At 40.6% G+C, this 24,753-nt stretch overlaps 1 protein-coding gene across 7 annotated transcripts; it reads left to right on the plus strand.

The window, feature by feature from the left end:
* Nucleotides 1–11,921: 11,921 nt before the first annotated feature.
* Nucleotides 11,922–20,545, plus strand: LOC147435931 (uncharacterized). 7 transcript variants are annotated; one of them, XM_086488832.1, is made up of 16 exons: nt 11,922–12,074; nt 12,279–12,337; nt 13,334–13,383; nt 13,486–13,724; nt 15,135–15,518; nt 15,590–15,648; nt 17,343–17,426; nt 17,547–17,631; nt 18,106–18,177; nt 18,247–18,357; nt 18,655–18,805; nt 18,905–18,978; nt 19,617–19,709; nt 19,855–19,869; nt 19,936–19,991; nt 20,102–20,545. In XM_086488832.1, the coding sequence occupies exons 1-16, from the start codon at nt 11,922–11,924 to the stop codon at nt 20,202–20,204; spliced, it is 1,788 nt and encodes a 595-aa protein (XP_086344958.1). In that variant the 3' UTR covers nt 20,205–20,545. The 7 variants fall into 7 exon arrangements, 1 of the variants encoding a protein (XP_086344958.1); XR_015185127.1 differs by lacking the exon at nt 11,922–12,074 and having other exon boundaries at nt 12,130–12,337; nt 13,334–13,724; nt 19,617–19,869; nt 20,110–20,545; XR_015185132.1 differs by lacking the exon at nt 11,922–12,074 and having other exon boundaries at nt 12,130–12,337; nt 13,334–13,724; nt 19,617–19,869; nt 19,946–19,991; nt 20,110–20,545.
* Nucleotides 20,546–24,753: the final 4,208 nt, after the last annotated feature.

Here is a 24,753-nt window from a genome sequence, read left to right on the forward strand (position 1 = left end):
GAGTTGCCCATCGTCACGACCACCTATCGCATCATACGCATGCCGACGTCCACACCCACACAACTAGCGACCAGTCTCTCTCTCCCTTCCTCGTCCACAAGCCGCTTCACACCCACAACTCTCTCTCTCTCTCTCTCTCTCTCTCTCTCTCTCTCTCTCTCTCTCTCTCTCTCTCTCTCTCTCTCTCTCTCTCTCTCTCTCTCTCTCTCTCTCTCTCTCTCCTGCAATGAAGAAATCTCCTTCTCTCTCTCTCATCAGATGCCTGCCTAACAATATGGAGCAGCAGCTCGCTGCCCTACGTCACAAGGACGTCGCTTTTTCCTAACTCCCATGCCACACATTTTCAACCACCCCCCTGCCTTGCAGAGTCGCCGACTCTCAGTTTCTCCAAGGTATTCCTAACCCCACCCTTTCCCCCCCTCTCGAGCAACTGCAGCAAACGACCCCTTTCTCTCTCTCAGACCGTGTTTTCTCTCTCTCTCTCTCTCTCTCTCTCTCTCTCTCTCTCTCTCTCTCTCTCTCTCTCTCTCTCTCTCTCTCTCTCTCTCTCTCTCTCTCTCCACTTCCCTGCGTCCTGCAGCAGCATCAACCACCTCTGTCTCCTCGACTCTTCACACGGCTCAACCTAGCCACCACCCTCTGCCTTTCAACCACCCTCCCCCAGTTGTCTTGCCTTCGGCATGCAAGTGCGCCACCCTTCGGGAGCTGGTCTTTTCCCAATGACACACAGAAATAGCATCACGCTGTCTCCAATGGTCAAGAAGCCACCAACTCTCTCTGTGTGTCCTCGTACCACTTTGGCACTGCGTCAGCCCTCATGGAGGGAGAAAAGCACGAATGCTATATTCACGGGCGGAGTCAGAAGCTTCAGAAGAATCTTTCCACGGAGCATGATGTGCGAGGGCAAGCAGCTGATGATGGCATGGGTGCGGGCCTACCCAATTGGACGACTTTCCATGCTTCGGGTGTTAACTGATTACTCTAAAGAAAAACAAATGAACCTCTATTATGATTGTAGGCTAAGAGTGACTTCCCATATCCTACCAGCGTCACCTCTTGCCTTCGAGGTTCAAGGCCCTTCCATTATTACATTGCATTCCCATCCACGTGCTGTGTTTCATACTTCGCAGTGCTTGTTTTGCTACCTATTCATCGGCAATAAAGAAGCACATCTTGCTTTCTAGAGGATGCTTGGACCACCCTCTAGCTCAGCTGTGGTTTCTTTCCCAAATTTGCCACAAAAACTTCTCCAATAATCGATGGGGACATGATATTGGTCTTGCTGAGCTCCCCTTCCCTTTTCTCATAGCAATATCTAAGATGACGGATGCAAAGTGTGTCGCAACTAGTGCTACTGAATCAAGCAAGGTGGACTACAAAACATATAACACATAGGGAGGCAATCTATTGTGTTGAGCTACCAGTAGTGTCGAGAAGTATGCTTTGATTTCATGGCATCAAGTACGTCCCAAGTCAATTACACCAGCCCGCAGCGAGTGCAATGATCATCCACTCTTACGACAAGTTCCATTGCAATGGTCAAAACACACATTTTGTTTGAATGTCTTGATAATACGCAAACTGGCATTCCCTGCTTGATGCATCTTTATTCTTCTATTCCAGCTAAGTAGACCTTTACTTTGCCAATTTTGAATAACAAGGGTATACCCTCGTGTCGTCCGCGTTATCTGACTATCAAGGCATTATTTAGCCTGATTTTAGTAATTTGTACAAGCTGTAAACTCCCATCATATGCACTACCAGTTTAACCGACAAGTTGAATTATATGGTTTTGCGAGGATTTTTTTTTTTTAATGCACAAGCAACCTCCATTTTCTTACATCATTTTATGTCTAACTAGAGATGCATGTCGTAAATGAAGGCTTCTAGCATATTAATTTTGTGTTGTTTATAATTCTTCCTCACTTTCTAATTCTTCCTCACTTTCTAATTGATCGAAGGATAATCATACTAGATGTCTGTAAGTAATGAATGTCATTTTGTCCCTTAATTGTGCCTCTCTCCCCACGCACAAACTAGTATACATATTTTCAGATGCGGTACATCATCCAGAGTCTAATGGTTTACAGAAAGCACACAGGTGACTTCTCTCCGCATTTTTAATTTTTGGTTTTGAAAAATCTTATCGTAAACACAAGCAATCATACATAAATAGGACTCTCTCAAAATTCTATGATTTTCAAAGTCCTACACATATACCATTCCATAGAAGACAACACGGTTACAAATATTCAACGCACGTGCCTTACTTATCAGCTTATTACCATCTATTTTTTAACAGACAGTATGGCTCTTTTTACTTACTTGCATTCTCTAACATTGTGTCAATGCTTGTATTAAATGAGATTGCTATTGCGATCATTTCACATTGCGCTAGGAATCTACTTACATGAGCCGAGGTGCTTCTGCCAATGCATAATAATTTGTCAATACTTTGTTACTCAACCTTACTACAATGTGGTGTGAACGAGGTAGTACACTTTTTTATGTTTTTATGCCTGGTCTAGTCCATTGGTCACATGCACACAGATTCGCCAATTTAGGCAGTGTGTAGATACTCATCTTGGTGCAGATTCGCCGATTTAGGCAGCACAACAACAAACTACAGATTCACGCTTTTAAAACAATCTCCAATGCAGATTCGCCGATTTAGGCAGCATTAGTGCAGATTCGCCGATTTAGGCAGCACGTCTTATTGGTGTAGATTCGCCGATTTAGGCAACACCAATCACAAAATCATGCTGTAGTGGCTGGCCACCATTGCAACTGGTATGATTTTGTTACCCGGGTACATAATGAAAGTGATTTGGATTTGGACTGATATTGTGGAATTGGAATTGGAATTGGATTGGGATTTGGTATCTGGTGATTATTATGGCAGTGTTTATGTGATGAGACTTGACATTATGAGATTAATGATGAGTGTGACCAATGATATCCTGATTCAGCAGGGTATGACATATACTGCTTATTCTAGTGGTATGGGACTCTAGAATGGGTAGTATGTGGATGATGGCAGGCATAAGCTAATGTTGTTTAGTTTCATATTTTTTTATTTTATTATGTGATGTTTTTGACACAACATACTAATCACTGTTTTTGACAAGTATTGTTTGCAGACTTTTATCTTCGCAACTGAGGACAATTGCTTTCCAACGGAGAGGTATGTTATAGAATTGACATTTTATTATTTATTGCAGCTGACAGGTGGAAAAGACTAGACCCAGCTTGGCCTATCCGAATGGATTTGTATAGGATGTACATTTTATTGCTCTTTTATGAGCTTTGGCAATTTATGACCGGCCGGCCAGTTTGTAACCAATTTGACCATTCAAGAATCTATAAATTAAATACGTGCAAGAGGGAAATGGTCACTCTTGCACGGGGGGAGATTGCACCCAACGCTTGCGTGGTTCTTCTCTCCTCTCTTCTCTCTCGCCGTGCTGACGTAGCACTCCGCTCTAGGAGGTGCGCCTGTACGTGCTCTCTCGCTCTATCTCCCTCTCTGTCTCTCTTTGCCCGTGTGCAGCTTGATGATGTGCAAGGATGGTTGCCAGGTATGCAGATTTGTGTGTTTCATCGTCTATAGTATCTAGTTTTGGTATTTTGCAGGGCTCTCCACATCTCTGGCTGTAACATAATTATACATCTAGAGTATTTATTAAAGTAAACACATTGTAATAGATCACCTGAAAAGCGTTGTGATGTTAGTGTCACTCCATCCAAACTTTGTCTGCATGTTGAGAAGAACCAGGAGCGCCTTCAATCTAGACACACGTGCTCCATCATACAATGGCGTATTGGCTTCACTTTTCATATCATCATAGATAAGCCTTTCTGAATGCATGATCGTCTCGATCATTTCATCGATCTCGGGCTCAAAAATTGCCTCGTTGGGAATGTGGTCTGCATGATCATCCCCCGAGCTGTCAGAGGCTGTATCTTGTGGCCTCACATATGTTGCTTGACCAAAGCGCCTGCGAACACGTCTATTGGGTTGCAAGATTGCTGCATGTTGGCCAACGTCAGAGTCCGACGAGTTATAATTAGCAACAACTCGATCTATAATAGATGGATCGAACTCGCCAAATTCGCGAACGTGCTGCAAAGAAACACGTCTTGTCTATCGTACATCATGCTTGCATTGATTACAAGGACATAAGATCCTCGTTGAGAGATAGGTGTTTCGGTTGGATGGCCCCACATCCTCGTCACTATTCATAATGAGGGTAAAAACCTTTATAACCTGGACAACAAGTTTAATCTTCTATTGGCATTCTCCGTCTTTTCTCTCTCTCTCTCTCTCTCTCTCTCTCTCTCTCTCTCTCTCTCTCTCTCTCTCTCTCTCTTTGTTTACACTGTAAACTACCTCACATTCTCTAGTCATGGCCAATCTCCGCACACCTCGGTCTAGAGGTGCACGGAGATCAAAACCACCGGGTTATAATCTCGTCTTTATTGGTCGATGCCTATATTTGTGGGTACAAGAAATCTACACACCCACGTCTACATGATAGTGCATGTAATGGACAAAACCCCTTTGCCTCTTCTCTAGCTGTAGCATTTCACAGCATCTTAACATCTTTTCACAGTAGATCTTTGTTCGAGGGATTACTTAACACATTACATGTTGGCCTCCAATCTGAGTATCATCTTTGAAAGCTTTCCAGCTTAAGGTCGCATCCGTAGAGAGGAAGAGAGGGATCACCGTTCGTCTAACTCTAATTTTTTTACCGTAATCTCGAAGGTAGACTCTAATATAAAAACTCAATCCAAAATCTAATCTTAAATCTAACCTAGTTGAACATGTGGTGATTCGCTCCATTGAAGGGTAAAAGACATACCAATGGGGCTACTAGCTGCGTAGATGTGAATGGGCCATTTTAAATTTCAAATTCGTCGTTTGCTCTCTCTCTCTCTAAATTTAATCTTCTATTGGCATCCTCCGTCTTTTCTCTCTCTCTCTCTCTCTTCTCTCTCTCTCTCTCTCTCTCTCTCTCTCTCTCTTTGTTCACACTGTAAACTACCTCACATTCTCTAGTCATGTCCAATCCCCGCACACCTCGGTCTAGAGGTGCACGGAGATCAGAACCACCGGGTTATAATCTCGTCTTTATTGGTCAATGTCTATATTTGTGGGTATAAGAAATCTGCACACCCACGTCTACATGATAGTGCATGTAGTGGACAAAACCCCTTTGCCTCTTCTCTAGCTATAGCATTTCACAACATCTTAACATCTTTTCACAGTAGATCTTTGTCTGTAGCATGCAGGTACGCTATTCTTGCAATGTAGCTGATGCCTGCTCAAAGCACTTAATTCTTACTCTAGATTTGATGGGTTGTGGTGTGTGTGTGTGTGTGTGTGTGTGGCCCTTGGAATCGTCATCTTGCATCACTAATTTTTGTGTAGGCTCAATTTGCTCTTCCATTGGCTAATCATGATGGCTTATTGTATGGCAACAGCAGTCGAACATGCAGGTGGAATTGCTGGTCCGCATGGACTGTCGAGGCTGTGAGTTCAAGAAATTTTCTCATGTAGGAAAACGGAGTCTTTTTCAGTGTTTTTCATATGAGCAAGTGTTTTTCATACAATGCTTAACATCATGAGTGCACCTTCATTGACATGCACTAAAATCTAACCTAAATATAAAAAATCTAATCCATCGAACATAAATCTAGATTTAAGATAATCTTAAACTCAAAATAAATCTAAATCTAATCTAATCTAACGTAAATCTAAATCTAACGTAAATAAACCTAAATCTAATCTAACGTAAATCTAACTCAAAATAAACCTAAATCTAATCTAATCTAACATAAATAAACCTGAATCTAATCTAATGTAAATTTAACTCTAACCTAATCTTAAACTCAACATAAAATAAACCTAAAAATAATCTAACTTAATCTAATTTAAATTTTAACATAATTTATTTCTCTCTTTGTTTTCTCCCCTTACCTCTCTCTTTCGTCTTCTCCCTCCCTCTCTCTCTCTTTGGTTTTTTATCCTCTCTCTCTTTCTCTTTGTTCAACAGGTCTTGAGTTCAACTCCTCGTCGGCTAGATCTTTAAGGTCTCTTGGGATAGTTTCCTACGACGTTAAAACTCTCTTCTTCTCGTGTGTGTGTGTGTGTGTGTGTGTGTGGGTGTGCCAATAAAAAAAGAAAAATGGTATAACCTTTCTATCACCCAAGTGTGGTAGATTGGTTATGCCATTTCCCTCTTGAATAATAGGTCTTGAGTTCAACTCCTCGTCGGCTAGATCTTTAAGGTCTTTCCTACGACGTTAAAACTCTCTTCTTCTCGGGTGTGTGTGGGGGTGTGTGTGTGCCAATAAAAAGAGGAAAATGGTATAACCTTTCTATCACCCAAATGTGGTAAATTGGTTATGCCATTTCCCTTTTGAATAACAGGTCTTGAGTTCAACTTCTCGTCGGCTAGATCTTTAAGGTCTCTTGAAATAGTTTCCTACGACGTTAAAACTCTCTTCTTCTTCTTCTTCTCTCTCTCTCTCTCTCTTTGTTTTATAACTTTCTCTCTCTCTTTCTCTCTCTTTCCTCTCTCAATGTGTGTGTATGCATTCTTTGTTTATGCATGTGTGTGTGTGTGTTTTTTTTTAATGCATGTGCTCTCTCTCTCTCTCTCTCTCTCTCTCTCTCTCAAAAACACAATGTGTGTGTGTGTGAGAGAGAGAGAGAGAGAGAGAAAGAGGGAAAGGGAGCATGAGAGAGAGGAGAGGGAAGGAGCATAAGTGGCTCTCCTTCCTCTCCTCGTGTATGTGTGTGTGTGTGTGGAGAAGAAAGAGAGAGAGAGAGAGAGAGAGAGGGAGAGCGCGGGTTACCTCTTTGCTTGCTTGAGCGTCGAAAACTCAAATCTGAGATTTGAGTTTTCGGACGTTCTCGGTTTATTTTCCCCCCCTGTCGGTGTCGCTATGTTACAAATAAATTAGCGACGTTGTGAATTTTCACTTTTAAACGTCGCATTACGAGCGTCGCTAATGTGAAGTACCTCTTGTAGTGTCTTGGGTGCCACCACCAAGGAAGACTTTGCCACCGCCCTACAAGTTCCCAAGGGGAGCCGAGAACAAGAGCCAGTGTTGACGGGCTGAGATCGACCACCACTAGGAAGCACCATAAAATGGAATTGGGAAAATTTTTTATAAATTGAATAGGAAAAAAGTGTATTTTGTTTCTTAAAAATAGTCATTGAATGCACATGATATATACAAATTTATACATAGTGACCCAAGCAGATTATGTACGACTTTTGCACCCAAAAGGAGCTAGGAGGGCATCCGCTCCCGCTGCCAAAAATAAGAGGGAGGCAAGGAAATGACATGACCAACCACTAGGCAAGGCAACCACGAACGATCTAAAGCGCAATGTACATGCCTTTGCCTTGCTCTAGGCTGCCGAAGCTTATATGACATTGCGTTGTAGATAGGTGTAATGTTTTTTGTAGGCTTGCATGTTCCATTTCTCTTTATTATTTGTCTACATGCTAAAGAGAACTTGATAAACCTATCAATTTCACATTTTCTCCTTTCAACTCCACTACTTCTGCCCTTTCAAAAGTAGGCATTGGAAGTCCTTGTGGATTTCTCACGTGTTTGTTCTAGAATGCCAACGTGAGCCACAAGAAGATTTGGAAAATTTCTCATGTAGGAAAGGGAGTCTTTTTTAGTGTTTTTCATACAATGCATAACATCATGAGCTTCTACTCGGGAGGCACCACCACATACCTAGCTAGGTATGCCATGCCTTCCTCATAGAAGCTCATGATGTTAAGTAATAATCTCGGAATTATTGTGAGAATCTGTTCAAAACTTCTTGTGGCCTTCATCTTGGTACTTAGATGTAGGCAATGTAAGCTATCAAAAAGAGCAAACAAGCTTTTGTGAAGGTAAAATGAGGTCTTCAACAATGGTTAAGGTGTCATTTTGAAAATATGTTGGAACATGGAGCTGATTTGGAATCTTAGTCTTGTCATTAGACTCAAATTGAGTTATTTTGTGATCTTTTGTTGTTTTGTTAATTATTCCAACATCATTGCATCTAAACCCTTGCATTTTCATTCTCACTAGTTAGGCCCACCTCTCTCTCTTTTTTTTCCTCTCTCTCTCTCTCTCTTTGCGTCGCTGTGCTCTCGAAGCTGCAAGTCACACTCGTCGCTTGAAGGAGCTTCTGACACGTGGCAGTGGGAGAAAACCGAAATTCCCTCTCTCATTATCCATAGTATAGATAATTAGTACTTTTGTATGTAAATCTTTGAGCGCTCACTATATGTAAAACTACTGTATCACATGCTAAAGGGGTGTCGTGAAAATTTCTCATCTATGAATTTTCCAAGAGTATAACACATCCTCTATTTGATTTGTAAATTTTTTTTAAAAGCTCTTTAAATGACCCCCCTCTGGTCAATAAAAAGTGACGATGAGAAAAATCTTGCTGTTGAACTTGCGTGATAGATACATGTTATTTAGGAGATCTCCCTGAAATGAAAATTTTCAAGAATATTTTCTCACATGAGCATCCTAAAGTTAAGCTAATTCATTTCTCAACTCAAGGGCTTTTGGTATGTGTATTTTTTTCCAAACAAGTTGCGGCCCCTCTTTTTTTTTGGGTGCAATCGTTTGTTTTACAAGTTGCATCCCACACATCGACGCCCCCATGTTGCAAGGGTTGAACCATAGCAGATGTGCTTAAAGCAAGTTGCGGCCTAATTTCTTAATAAATAGGTGTCTACGGTGACGGTCTTTGAGATAGTAGGGTAGTCCATCATCAATAAACAAGCTCATGAGAGTGACTTAAGACAAGAGGTTCATTAAAGAATCCTAGGATACAAGGGCCAACCGGAATAAGATTGATGGAATGGTCAAGCTTGCAGAGTCATGCTCAACATGAGTTGGGAAACTTTGGAGGGGCTACGCATACTTTTCTAAGGGTGGAAAAGAAATCTCCAAGGATTGCCCATAGCACACCATCATTTCAGTATGAGAATTAAGAACAAGGACATTCTTCTTGTTCCTTTATTTCAACTGATGTATGCCTCTAAAGGTCATAAATTCACATGCACATTTTACTGATAAATTTGATTATTAGGCAAGAGCCTCTTATGTACGAGAAGATTTAGAAATTTTCTCATGTAGGGAAATGGAGTCTTTTTCAGTGTTTTTCATACAATGCATAACATCATGAGCTTCTGCTCGAGAGGCACCACATACCTAGGTAGGTACGATTGGGGGTAGGGGAACCCCCCCCCCCCCCCCCCCCCCCAAAAAAAAAAAAAAAAAAAACCATGCCGGCGGTCCCTTGCCCCCAATCGTACCTAGCTAGGTATGCGGTGCCTCCCTCACAGAAGCTCACGATGTTGAGGTAAGTCACAATGTGAGAATTATAGTGAGAATCTATCCAAAACTTCTTGTGATGAATTTAATGCCTCAAAAAAGGAATCCCAAACTAACAATGTGGTTCCTACAAAACTTGGAAAACCTACACATTTTATAAATTTTGGAGGTAAATTGATATTTGAAGGTTTTTACACTAAATTTCTCCAGATTTTGTAGGTTTTCTCACCTTCAAAATAAAAATTTGCCGGAAAATCTCAAAAGCTATAGGCGAGATTACACTAAACATAAGTTTATTTCCAAGCACAAATAGCCAGTGAAGACCTAGCCCACCCGGTCATGGGATGCAAGGCAATCAGGGGCATGGCTGGGAAAATATGCAAGTGGATTCAAAGGACATGGCAAATTAAGTTCTTCAAGAAAGATCTATTCTTTGGTAGTAAAAGGATGGGAAGTCCTGCTCTTCTCGTCTGCACTCAAATAATTACGTACTACTTCTTCCACCATATTTGGCAAGCGAGGAACTGTCGCGTGTTTGAGGGGGATCTAGCTGTGGCAAGCTTTTGTGAAATCACGCTAGAGAGCAGAGTGATGATCCACATGCTCGGATGCAAACAAACCTCAGAGGACTGGTCTAGAACAATACATAACATCTTGTAATAAGTAAAGGCAAGGAATAGGAATGGTTTCTCTGCCAAGCAGATAACTTGTAATCCTTTAACCCTCAAGGCTCGGTCTGAGCTCGAGGATTGGTGTATACTTCTGTTCTTAATATTATCCACTCACAATTGTGAGTTTTGCAAAAACAAAAAAAAGTTATTTCCAAGCACTGAGAATCTTGCTCAAGGCTCGGGGAAAACTTAATTATTGAGGCGATTTCAAATCTTTCGATTGCGACTTTTCATATGTAGATTTAGGAGGCGATAGAACTAAAATATTTGTTGTTAGTATGAGGCCATGGGCTCCTTAGAGGAAACATCTCATTTTTGGAGACATAAATATTAAACACTTCATTATTCATTGTGAACTCATTGATGATTTTTTTTTCTAAGCTACACTTGAAATTAGATCTCTATTACAATATTGGAGAAATCATGGTATTTTGGAAATTATTCAAATGCCAAGGGTATTTTGGGAATTTCCTCAAAACATAAGACAGTATTGGTAATTTCCCTTATATTAATGACCCAAACTTGTGATCACAAACACAAACTACTTAGGCTTTTCAAAAATAGAAAGAATATAGCCCTAATGCTTTGGTGAAATTAACAAAATACCCGTGGAATTTATGGAAATTCCCAAAATACCGCTCAAATTGCAAAACTTCTCTGAATACGCTTCTTACTTCATATATTTTGCGAAATATTTCAAAACGACCTTAAACTCTACCTACATTTCCTACACTATGTGAAGAAATTTAATTTTGCACCGTCTGATTCTCCCTAGATAATCGATGGTAGAACTGGATCTTTGACTAAATTGTGGGCTACTGGGAGAAAACAATTCATTATTCATAGACATTACTTATAGGATGGTCTCTATTATTTGAAAAAAACAAACCGTGTGAAAATTGCAATAATCCATTATGATTCATACAACGGTAATTTGGGAAATTAATTAAAATAGAGGGGTATATTAATAATTTTCCCTAGAGCTTTCAAAAATTCCTAAAGTTTAATACCTAGGGTATTTGAACTTCAAAATACTACCTTCATACAAGACATGAAGATGAGACCAGGGATGCATCAAAACTATCACGATCCGAGCAAATGATCTCTACTTTAACGTGCGCATCTACAGAAGCATTGCGATATCTATGTCACGATTATATAGTAAGCATCTTTGCCAACGCATAGTAGCAGATGCACTATCATACATGCATAGCATTTGGCGTTCAAGATGGCCCTCCTTTCCGGACTCAAATGTTGCTGCTCACCCTCTCTCTTTCACTCCCAATGGTTAGGTTCTTAGGGCCGGGACAACGGGCTACTAGAGTGTATGCTAAAAATAACACTTATGATAGTTGAGTAACAATGAACACCTCAAAATCTAGGCCGGAGTTTTCCTTTTCATCTTCCTCTGAACCGGCATTTTTGAATTTCAAAGCGGCATGATTGCTAGCTGGGACACATTTTTCCTGAACACTGATTAGCAAGAGACCACATTGATTCATCCAAGGGGAATTTAACTAAAGGTCTTTAATCATGCGTGCCTTGCATGACTGATCCATTTTAGGGGGTTTAAACACAATATTGAGAGGAATATGTGTGCCTTGCACAGGGTGTAAATTCACCCGATTGTGACACCTCATTCTAACCATAGATCACGTGTTTGGAAAAATTCATTCCCCTAACCATACACATTCCCTATCCATGAGTCCAGTTCAAAGAGGAAATTTGAGCTTTCTATGTGCCTCTATACATTATTCTTCTTCTAAGCAAATTGTTTTGCACATTTCAAAAAGTTGAAGCGAATTGATTGTAAGTTGAGAAACACTTTTCTCGATCACTCCATAGATCCCTCTTGGAGACGCCACATCCTTCGGTGGGTCTATGAAGAGGTCACTTTGTGCGCGGGAATTACATGGGTGCAGAAAAGCTCTGTGTAGGCATAGCCAGGCCCCAGGGGCAGTGCAAATAAAAGTATATAAAGCCCTCGGCATTGGAAGTGGGTGGTCACTTGAGATCCAGCTAACAAAGTCCCAGGTCATGTTATGCCTTCGTAATGCTCAATTTTTTATTAGGCCCAGCGTATTTGTAACTTAGCTGCCCGCTCCAAGCAACGCCTAGGCTACAAACAACTCCCCCTCTCTCTCTCTCTCTCACACACACACACACACACGCACGCGCGCGCATACGACCACACACTCGCGCGCTCTCACTCGCCCGCGTGCGCATTTCTGACATCAGAAGGCGGGAGAAAAGAGAAGCTGCGTACCTCCGTTTCCCTTTCCTGAGCTTCGCAACAGGTATTTATACTGTGTGTGTGTGTGAGAGAGAGAGAGAGAGAGAGAGAGAGAGAGAGCGTGCCTCATGCACATTGCACAGTGCACACTTCCTTTTTCCTTAGCAGCAGAGCCTTTTACGCTACTCCTTGTGTCCTCTCCCTCCAGCACGCTTGCATTTTTGCATCTGAAATCACAATCGACTTTTGCATGTTTGCAGAAATTTAAGTCAAGAACTTGTATGTTCACTTACGACCAATGCTCGCAAAAAACTTTTTTCCAAAAACGTGGCAAAACTCCATATGTGAAACAACAGACGTAAATCGACGAAATTTGAAGGTTTTTACACCGAATTACACTAATTTTTTCAAAATTTTGTAGGTTTTCTCACCTTCAAATATAAAATTTAGAGGTAAATTTCAAAATTTGTACGTGGGATTACACCAAACCTAGGTTTTTTTCGGACACTGCAAGTTACGACTGCATCTAACATGCATGTGCGCACACAGATGCATGCCCAGACAGGTTTTGTGAAAGAGCCTGCTATTCATTATTTAGGCAAGTGCACAGGCTAACAGTGATCTACTCAAGCATTTGGTGCCTCTTCTCATGTCCTTTTTTGTTGATATAGGGCGTGTTCACTATTTGGTATTCAGTCTAGGTCGGTACAGGTTTTTTCTGGTGTTTCTCAGCTGATTCTGACGTTTCAAAGAGCCTATTTCTTGTTTTGGAAGCCTTTTTCATCGGCTAGCAGGGAGCACCACATGTTTAGTTAATTTTATGCCTTTGTTTTTCTTATCCTTTGATTTTTCTGCTACACATATCACTTTGGCCCTCATGATTCTAATTGCTATAAATTAAAATAGAGAGACAGGTGTTCATTTTGTAGTGCATGTTCAGAGCTCCTAGATGGGTGGAATCTAACTTGTAGGTCTTATGGTGCGGTATGTCTCTGTTTTGGCTGTAAAACTGCATGCCATTGTTTCTAATTGACGGTGAAATCCTTTACATATTCCTTAGGTACACCTGCGGAGTTATTCCCAGATTCTTCGTTGTGAGTGAGCAGGGAAGTGGGTAAAAGTTGAAGGATTTTATGGAATCAATTACAGAAAACTCATCAAAGCAAAATGCAGCTTGTGTAGAAGACTTACAGCTGGTTGTTGGTACTTTAGAAGATTGTTACAATATCTCGGAAGAGCCAATAATGGAGCATGAGCTTAGTGGTCCTCTAAAGGAGGATCACTCAGAAATTAAAGAGGTCGATGGGCACTGTATTAAAGAGGAAGATGATAAGTTAGAACCAAAGAATGGCCTATTGCCTTTCAATGCACATCAAAAGCCTTCCGTGTCAGAGCAGTTTTCTGGCAAAAGAAAGCCCACCACACCCAAATTGAAGATGGTACCACGAAGAGTAAGTTTGTTTGAGATTTTTTCTTGGTGTTGCAAAGCATCTGATCATGTGGTAAAAATGCGGAATTTTAGTGTCCATTGCAATAACACTTGGCATGGAGCCTCAACTAGCGCTTCTGTGGTTTTTAGCCAAGTATGCAAATCGTCCAGCTGTGTGTTTGAAAAAGCCTGACATAAAAGGAACCAAGCAATTTGTGTTGATCTTTGCTTCAGGCATCTGTGTTTATTGCTAAAGCTGGGTTTAGTTCACAGCACAAATTCTCATGCTTAAGAAATAGTCATTCTCACAATCTGCAATGCAATTTGTTATCCTATGGTTTTCTGACCTTGAGAATCCTGTGCTGAAACTGCATTAGCTGTATTTAGTAAATCAAGTTTATGAAGACCTTGCTCTATGGTTCATTAGTATAAAGGTTAGTCTAAAGGTTGCATTTTTCTACCATTAGTTACCATGTCCAAGAAGTGAGTAGGGAGGAACAAAGCTATCATTGAAATGTTCTTCTAATTTCAGCGATGGGTGTATTTGAAAATTGTTCAAGTTCTGAGTTTCCAGTGTAGATAGAAATTGTGTCTTTGAATCACGAAGATTCTTCACAAGTTTAATGAGTCAAGATTGCAGATGTAACCTGGTGTCTTGTCTATTGAGTTGGATGAAGATTGTCCTTTACAGCTGCTTCAAAAATGGGATGGATAGACAAGATCCCAATGCAGGCATTGCCAGTGTGATATGCTGACGCTTCATGTGTATTACAACAAGTATTTCAGACGACATTAAGTCAAAAATTGTAAGGTATAAGCGATAGTTTTTCCATACGGCAAACACATAGGGGTATGGATGTGCAGAAAAAGTACGGTTCACAGCCTCAAGAAATTCCATGTCACATATCATAGGGCTCCCTAAATTCAAGGCCATCAATGAGTGAGCCACAAAACATTGTACTTTGTAGAATTATGCTTCTTTATAGATTGTAGAGACTAGGTAGTAAGTAGTGGATAGTAAGTAGTGGACAAAGCATAATTTGAGAGTGCCAAGTGCAAGAACTCATATGAAGCACTGGGTGTTACAAATTTAGGGCAAAGTATGAAAACGGGAGCATTATGTGTCCCAAACTTTATGCGTCTGAAACTTAGGGCAAAGTATGAAAAAAGATTCCATTACTATCATACTGGGACAGTTTCATATGCCTGGTTTTTTTATACCATACACGTCCGAAAAATACAACTATAAGCTAAAGACCAGAGATTTGAGAGTTTGTGCATGCTTCGTAGAAATTGGGAACTAATGTCTGAAGGAGTCACTTGAGTTATTCATTGCACGCTATATCTGGTGCTGCCTGCTACCCAGCTAAAAGTACTTTTTTATCAAAATCAGATTCATAATTTATCTGTATTCTTTCTCCATTGATTGCAGGAACAAGCAAAAGCCGAACAAATTGTGGATGCCAAACTAACTGTAAAGGAAGGGATGCACATGAGCTCTCCAGCATCCAAATCTCGCCAAACCTTTGCATCATCTTGCTCAACCTTTTCTAGAACCTCTTCCAAGTCTAGCAGTAGAGTTGGGCTTCCTAGCAGCAAAGAAACTCCTCCTGAGAGTGTCAGTACGTCGTCGGCACGCTATGGCTTGAACAGGTCACTAAATAGTAGCTCCTCTTCCAGCTTTACAATACCACGACCTTTTGCACTGGCCACTCAGAAACGGGTGTCACTTGGAGGTTGGGCATCTATTGGTGACCAAACACAGTCTCAACAAATCACTGAAATGCCAAATCGCTTAGCTTGTAATGGGGGCCAGGTAATCACATTAAACCTTGACCTTCAGTCTCAGCCTGAGCAAGCCTGAATCGTGTGTGAAACTCTTTACAGAAGTACAAGAAAGTTGAAGTGCCACTGAACGTCAAGCTTTCAAAAAGCGAGAGGACTCAGTAAGTTCAGAAAACTAAAAGTGGTCTTCTTGTCTAGCTATTTTGTATCTATACATTTGACTTTGTCATGATAGTGGCTCCTCCAACTTCACCTCCAGCTAGCACTGCTGTCCTCCTAGTCTCAAGCCCCAAGGGATGTGATTCTGCCATCCTAACACTGTACGATGACGTAGGTGAATGAACAAGCACCTCTCACCAATCCCCCACATCTCCCTGCATCTCTAGGATGGTCATAAAGATATCTAGAGTATCTAGTGCAGACATATTAGTCGTCTACCTCTCCTCCTCCTCTCCTCCCTCCACCCCTTCTTTCCCGTCCTGCTCACTCTCCATCGGTCCCACACCTTTGGGGAGGGGCTGATACATCAGATAAGCATCATTAGCAATGCTGCAGTAATTTATTATAGGGATACTAGAGTCAAAAGACATTGTCAGATCTGCGATGTGTTGTATGTCAAGGGGATGGAATGAAGATAATTGAAACTCCCTCATGGGGGGTCGAGCATGTTTTTTCACTATCTCTATTGGCTTGCCTCTGTAATGGCAGGCAGGGCCCCACTTTGTATGAGAAGATTTTAGTGAAGTTTCTGAGTGTCAGATGCAGCGGAAGGGTTGAAGGATTTTAGCTCAGGTCTAATACTTCGCACAAACACAAGGTTACCTTACTTCACTTGAGAGAAAGCGAACTGAAGAGAGAGAGAGAGAGAGAGAGAGAGAGAGAGAGAGAGAGAGAGAGAGAGAGAGAGAGAGAGAGAGAGAGAGAGAGAGAGAGAGAGAGCATCGTATGTCGGGGTCCCAACCACCCACAAGGGCCCCTTGCTCTGTTGCTGACACAATGCTGAAAATGATGAATGCTATGCTTGATGCTGAGGGGATTTGCCAAGTACTGATGCAAAAAAGCTAGGTTGATGCTGATGCAAAACGCTGGGCTGAACTGATGCAAAAATGATGTGCTGAACCGATGCAAAAACGGCAAACGTTGATGATGCTGATGATGGAATGCTAGGTGCTGAGGTGCTTCGGGCGCTGGATGCCCTTGCTGGTACTGGGTTCTGATGTCCTAAATACTGAAGGCCAAGTAACCCTTTGATAGGTTTTTTTTTGCCGTTTGCCCTACCTACTTTTTATAAATGTCATGTCAAAGTCACTGATTAATAGACAACGTAAGTGATTGTTCATATGCCTAAATGCCTAATTGACTTCATGAATATACTGTGCAATTGAGGGTATGCAACTATTGACCTGCCTGATCATGCACGTCCTTCTAGAGGCTCACAAAATGCCGGGCTAGACCCTAAGCTAGCTAAGACTGATGCTGACCTGTAGCAGTAGCTTGTCCACGTGGCTCCAATGCAATGAGCACGTGACACGTGACAATGAGCAGGTCATGTGATGATGGTCAGTGAGTGAGCGTGGAGCTAAGGCTCTCTAACTGGCATATCTGTTGAGTTTGCAGTAACCTGTGGCCAGTGCTGGCTTTTGGGGGGCCTTTCAGCATGGTTTATTTGGTATATCTGTTCACCGTGCCATTCCCTTATTGACATTGTCCTGCGGGCACTGATGTACACATCCATTGATAAGCTAGAATAACTTGCCAAATCATTCTCTTCTTTCAGTGCTTGTAATCAGGTAGAAGAACTGAATTTGACAGTAGTCTATGCAGCTTGAATTTTGTTATGAATTGGTGGTTCTAGGTCTGAAGCAGAAAAACCTGATACAGTTGATTTAAAGCTAGAGGAAAAATCTGATGACGACGACAGGGAGTCTGTTTCTTCAGTGTATCCTTTTACTCCATTATGTGATAGCTGTCAAGTTGTTTGTTTTGAGTAACACTTGTGTTGCCTCCGATTAAATGTCATCATGGTGAAAAGATTTTTGGCATAACCTGTTTTCTATAGAGAATCTAAGATTATGAAGGACAAGCCTTCTGCAGCAAATGGATTCAGCTTCAAATGCGATGAGCGTGCCGAGAAGCGGAAACAGGTAGTGGTGGCCAGTTCTCCAAATGTTACATTTATTGCATTAAACATTTGATCCTTTTCTCCTAAGACAAGGAAGGTGTGCAAGTTTCTGTTTGACCCCAAGTAATTAGTGATTTGGTTCTCCATTGCTGTATATTGTTCACTGTTTCTTCATTCTACAATTATGCAATTTCCAACTTATACCAAGATTTGAACATCAGGTGTTATTTTCTTTCAACAAATTTTCTTGCAATACAGTTGCTTCCATTGATTTGATCTTTCGTTTATGTTTGCGTCATCATTGCTCCCTGCTATTTTTCACAGCTCTATTTCAATCCAGCTAATTGCTAAGTGCAAACCTTAAGCAGTTTAGATTTATCGAATCATTTGGGTGATGCTTTTGTAATCTTGTGGAATTCATATGTGAAAGATGCAAGCTTGGACATGAATAACATACTTGTTAAGATTCTGCAAGCTAACACTTTCTTGTATGTAGTTCTATACAAAACTGGTGGAATTACGTATTGCGAAGGAGAGAGAAAAAATCCAGATCCAAGCCAAAACTAAGGCATGCCCTAAATCTTTGTGATCATTAATTTACGTTGGTGAGGCTATAACTTTTTATGAGTCCTTTTAGGAAGAAATGGAAGCTGAGATCAGAGAACTTCGAAAGAGTTTAACATTCAAGGCTACACCAATGCCTGTGTTTTATCGTGAAGGAGTACCACCGAAGATAGAACTGCAAAAGGCAAGTTTTTGTTGTCTGGTTAATTTGGCATTTGTGTTGAGGTTGCCTGTACCATGATAGAGCAAACAAGAGAACTCATCAGATGATAGAAACCTGACGCACGAGTAAATGGAAAGAATCTAATGCTTATGTTACCTGAAATTTCGCAAAAGGTATGGTTATCAGCACCATGACCCTGCTTCTAAACACGGTCGAGTAATTTTTTCAAAAAGTGACCGTCCCAACAAATGCGACACTGACCATAATTGAAAGCAGATGCTCAAGGATTCTCAAAATCTCTGGTTCTATTTGATACAGATTCCCACTACTCGAGCTAAATCGCCAAAGTTGGGAAGACGTAGTAGTTCTACAGGTGCAAGTTCAGTTGATAGATTCTCTAGATTTGAGGGAGACGAGATGGGCAACTCGAGGAGAGACCATGCAAGGGCTTGTACCAATCATTCAACTGGTAAGGCTTTGGGTAAAGTTCATGAAAAGATTTCAGCATTCAGAATGAGGGGTGTTTGTGTCAATGATCTAATCAGAGTAACCTCAATGGGCATCGCAGAGGCAGATGTAGAGATTTCCAATCATAATGGGCAAGAGAACAGCATGGGGTCAGTTTGGAACAACTCAAATGAGGTAAAATACTTATCCAATAGGTATGAGTACGGACAGGGAAAAGACTGATTTTGCACGATTCCAGCTTTCTACTTTTGAGGGTTCATCCTATTTGAAGGTGCTTGTGACGCTTCCTGACAAGAAAGCGAAGTTAGTAGGGCATGAAGCCAATCGGCTAGGGGTGAATGAAGAGCTACGACTCCTTTGCAGAGGGGAGTGTCCCTGGATTTTTCTTAAGTGAAGAGAGTTGCCTTTGTCTAGGTTTCGCCCTAACTACAAGCCTATCTTTCCTGATGTCTCATACCTTGATATGAGTCGTAATGATGAACATACCTTTCTTTCGCCATGATGCATTAGACCTGGAGGTTAATGTTGACTTCTATCTGTATGCCCTGTGGTGGAAGAGAAGAACTCAGGTGACTGCTGAGACCCCATTGGCATCACCAATACAGGGATACAATCAAATTGATGTCCAAGGCTGTCAATAAAGGAAAAGTACAAAATGTGAAATAATCCAGAACATCTAGTTGGGTCACAATATATCTATTGTGGTCTTTTTGACAGAGAGAGAAAGAGTTTTCAATGTTCACGTAGACCACGCCAATCATGCCGAAACACTGAAGTTCTAACATCTCTGAACATCTTATGCATTGCTGTAGGCTGGGTGCTGCTTGGACAAGATAAATGTGGAAATCGGGACGATCAAACCAAACTTGGAGAAAGCGAATAGCAGAAAAAATGTGCATCCACAAGTTTGTTCACATGAAAATGTTGGAGCAATGACTCCTAATAAAGAAAGAGCCAAGGCTCTAACTTACTCAAAGAAAGGGGTGCACATTCTCAAAGCAGTCACTAAGAAGGATGCTGTGCTGACAGCTTCGTGATCTTCTAATGTAGCAGTGCAGTCATAAAGTAAGTGATATAAAAAATTGCAGCTTTTGGGGTCAGATGTCTCTTGTTTTCTGATATGCTTCACAGTTCTGTGTAGGGTTTCAGGGGTGCTCTTTGGAAAAGTCGAGGATATTAAATTTCAGGTGAATGTATTACTGAACACCACATAAAATTGTCGTTTGGAGTAGAATGATTGTGCCAAGTGTTAGAATTTGGGACTGCTTGTGGTAACACTCTTTGTGCATGTGTCAAGGATGGCAGTCGAGGTTCGCCATCATATTCGAATGCATCACCTTTCAATGAGATATTGCCTTCTCTTCCTACAGTTACTAAATCAGAACTGCTTTTCAAATTGATCTGCACTGACAAAAGAGTAACCAAGAAGTATTTTTACTGGTTTACTTTCTCCTGATTGCACGAAGAGGATACTATAGTCGAAAAAAGCACAGCCATGGTGTCCATTTTATGCCCTTTTGTAGCCAACACTTATGTTATGGCCATCAAAACAATGATTTAGTTTCATTTGCAAAAATGATAAGTGATATGGAACTGGATATTCAAAGCCTCATTAGATTCATGCATCTAAAATTGCAAATAATATCAAAGCAGAAACCAAGGAGTCCTGAGTACTTGCTCATATAACATTGTAAGAAACAGTGCGTCACTTTTTGACTAGAAATAAAGAGTATTTTGCGATGGTTTTGAAAGAATGGGAGGCTAAGTTGAGGCATGAAACATGGAATTAGAATGATGAAAATACAAATACATTTGTTGAATGCTACTTGGGCACCAGCATCAAATTGTCTCTTCTAGTGCAGTATGCGCATTGGTTTGCGAGCCTTTTTCAGCCATGTCACCCACATTTTACTATGCTACCTCCACCATGAAGACATCATTTTTGTTGATGTGGGAGTAGTGTAGAGCAATAACTGGCCACTTTTGGAATGCAAATGTTATTTACAAACTTATCATGATGCTCAGTTTGTCAGTAGGAACATATGATGTACGAGATATTTGCACATATGTGTACTCATAATTTTCAGTTCTTATTTTTTTAAAATCTTGTGTGGGAAAAGTTTACAAAAATAATTTACTATAGATTTTTTAAAAATTGATAATCCGAGAAGCAAAGTAAACGTCCGCGGTTGATGAGGACAATTGTGGAATAGCCAATTTAAGTTCCTAGCCTTTTCAAGGTTATTTCTTACCAAACAATTAGAATAATTTCTTAATTGAATCACGTCCTCCTCTCGTATCTTGATCTCTTTGTGGATCCATTTTTATTCTTTCTTTTCCGTCGACATTAGGCTTACTCGGATTAGGCCGATTTCTAAACGCATCTACGGGCGATCAGAATTCACTTTCATTCAATCCCATTACTAATGCAGTGAATGAACTTGAGCTCAAAACAAAGACCAACAGTTATCAATCATAACCAAAAAAGATCATCTTTTGTTGTATCCCACATGTAAATACCTTTGTCGATCTTTTTTTCAAACATACAAGACAAAGTTTACACTTAAATCTCTTGTGTTATGTTAGGATTATCCATGTCAAATCTTTTCGATAAAGTTTTTAATCTTAATTGAAATTTATATTACGTTCATTGAGTTATAATCCCTTAGTTCTTATTTTTCTTTAATCTCTATTCAAACAAAACTTTAGGAAATACAACGAGTTCTTGAAAGTTTAAGGTTTTGTTTCGACGTTAGTTTCAAGTTAACTTTGACTTTGACGAATCCTATTTTGGTCCCTTTGCATTATTTGCCATCCATGGGACATTTTCATGGAAGTGATGAGAGTTTTATGTTCAAGCAACACGATTACGACATCCTTGAGGCTATCTCTTTACTCCCCTCTTTGAATTTGCACAACACACTTGAAATGAACAATGCATGTGCTTTCTACAATGAGTTTTGTTTTGGTGTGATCAATGCGTGGTAAACACAAAACTTTGGAATGGGCAAACTTATAATCTTGAGACAAATAATCAAGAAACTTTCTTTGAGTGCTTATGCAAGAGTGAAGCCCTTCTATGAATGGTAGTGTAAAAAAATTGCGACAACATTGTCCCATGGTATGTTGTAAGCACCCTGTCATGGCCCATTTGCACATCCTTCGACATGTGTCAACTTGTTTGAAATCTACATACATAAATTGTAAACACACAACATTGTCCCATGGTAAACATGTCTCAGTAAGCACCCTATCATAGCCCACCAACTTCACACCTGTTGTCAATAAACTCCTAGTCTTTGGCTTCATCATTCTACAGGATTGTATGAAAAGCTCAACATTCTGTACTCAACCAAGCACAAATACTCTATGCAATAAATCTCTAGCTGCAGAGCACATGAAGATAACCTTCCATAACCTGTACGCATCCTCATGTCCACATGGATTAAATGGTATAAGATGAAATTGCCCAAACAGTAGAGCTTCATAAAATCCTTTTGGCATACGCAGCTGCAAAAAATCATAATGTATGTGTATTCTATAGATTTCGCATAATGTAACACCATAACTTGGCCCCAATATCATATAGCCATGCTGAATCTGCTTCCAAATCCTTTTTGATCCACCCAGTTTAAACTTCATGCCCAAAACATAACATTTTTAATCTTTACAATACATGAAAATATGCCTTGAATTAAGAGTAAGCACCCAAACACCGCTGGCAATTGGCAACAGAATTTGTCTTTTGGTATGAGCACAAGAGAAACTACTCCCTTTTATTAAAAATCCATATCATTACTATCCTTCTATGAAGCTAGAAAGCTTCTGGAAAATTTGCTTGCCTTACCATCTTGGTAGATGACCGGGCATACCATGGTAACCCCCTCTAGCTTTGGGATTTTCATGTGCTTGTTGGTATTCCATTCCCACATCATCAACTTTGAGCTCAACGATATTCTCTACATCTGTTAACTCTAGAGTATCAACCACACATATAGACTTATCTATGCATAAGTCCTTTGTCGAACCTTCTTAAAAGATGTATGTGCATATCAGAAGCCCATCATCCCTCTGTAAGACTTTCACCCCCTTGGAATAGGCATGCCTGTCACACACACACAACTCTCTCTCTCTCTCTCTCTCTCTCTCTCTCTCTCACACACACACACACACACACACACACACACACACACACACACACACACACACACACACACACACACACACATGAGATGGCTCAAAGAATAACACCCAACGGGCCCAATCAGGGCCCTATATATAGTATTTTGCGGCCCGGCCCGGCTATTCAATTTTCTCGGACGGGCCCGTAGGAAAAATAAAAAAACTGAAAAGCCCGGTGGGCTTTTTATGGGTTTCCAGGTTACTCTTACCCGGCTTATTTGTGATCATGTTAAGTGTGATTAAGTAAATGTATCAATAAGACCTTGTGATCACACAAATTTTTTGGTAATTACGTAAATATCAATCCCTGTGGGGAAAGGTGTGCAAAAATTGTTTCTCCAATATCCCGCATGTATAGCATTGAATGTGCCGAAGAGGCTATGAAGTGGTTGCTTCTTCACCAATGTAGATGGGAATATGACTGCAAAATCATGCCAAATGATAGTTATGAGACCATAGAACATTCCACTGTCACTTCGCACTAAGCTTTGTATTCTCAAAACATGTACTTACAATGTAATGGGAATCAAATTGGTTGTTGCAATTTCATGCTTGACATTGAGAAAACATGTTGCACAATGGCTACGGTCCCCTTGTCCTTGTGATTCTTGAAGCCAAGGAGATTTCTTTTTCAATGATGATCCAAGTTTGCACGATTTTGAACATGGTGAGGGCCAATAGTAGATGTATACCCAAACACCTTTGGTGAACTCTTGTGGTACCCGCTCACCATATGTACCTCTTGTGTTGTGTCATGCAAGTGATGTGACCTCATTCTTTGACTGCCTTTGCGGAGTAGAGCTAGCCATGGGTGAGTAAGGAAATTAGGAGGACCTTGCTTGTTGCTACAATGCAGGTGGGAGAAAGGGAATGAGTTTGCTTGGTGTGTCAATGGGAGGTGGTAGTGGTAGAGAGGAGGAGTAGAGGGTGTGTGTGATGGTTGCAACCAAAGAGGGCTTGAAAAAGGGGTTCTAAAGAGAGAAAATCACTTTTTAGGTATGGAATAGTTTTGGGGGGGTTTAAGGAGTAGAAAATGATGTTTCAAAAGTTTTGAATATTTTTAAATTTTAGGACCTTTTGGTGCATGTTTCGACTTTAAGAGGTCAAAAAATATAGGTTTAGGGGGGTTTTAAGAAGAAGATGAGATTTTATTTTTGAAATTTTTTATTTTGGGGTTTTTCAAAACCGGGTCAAAAAGGAGGGAAACTTGGAGGTTCCAAGTGTCCCCCCCCTTCCACCCCACCTTCTCACTATGTAAGAGGCCATTAAGAAGTGTAAGACTACTTTGTCCCCCTACTTTTTAGAGGGCATGAGTGTGTCCACCACCCTCTTCTCATTGATTGGCCTCTGATGGCCTCTGATTAACCTTAATCCCAAAGGCCCCCTAGAGGGTTCATGTTTGTCCTACTGGGGTGCTATTAAAGAAGAAGCTAAAGAGAAATCATCCTCAGTAATATCCAAAGTGGAGGAGTCAGTTGGTGAAGAACTGGTGAAAGATATATAGGAGATAGATTTGAATTTAAAAGCTATAAAACTTGAAGGACTAGATGCAAAGGCATCTACCTCTGAGCCTAGGCAACAACCTCCATGCAAAGATTGGGATGATCAATGCATGTGGTGCGACAATGAAGGCCATACACATAAGGATTGTGATGAATTCAATGAATCTTACAAAAGAAATGTATTTTTTTTGGAAAGATAGGAAGATTCATCTTAGGGCAATAGGTGAGTCGCTCCGCTTGAATTTTGGAAGAGGTGGAATGAAAA

The sequence above is a fragment of the Adiantum capillus-veneris genome, chromosome 18, assembly GCF_014529385.1.
Source record: "Adiantum capillus-veneris isolate H3 chromosome 18, ASM1452938v2, whole genome shotgun sequence".
NCBI lineage: Eukaryota > Viridiplantae > Streptophyta > Polypodiopsida > Polypodiales > Pteridaceae > Adiantum > Adiantum capillus-veneris.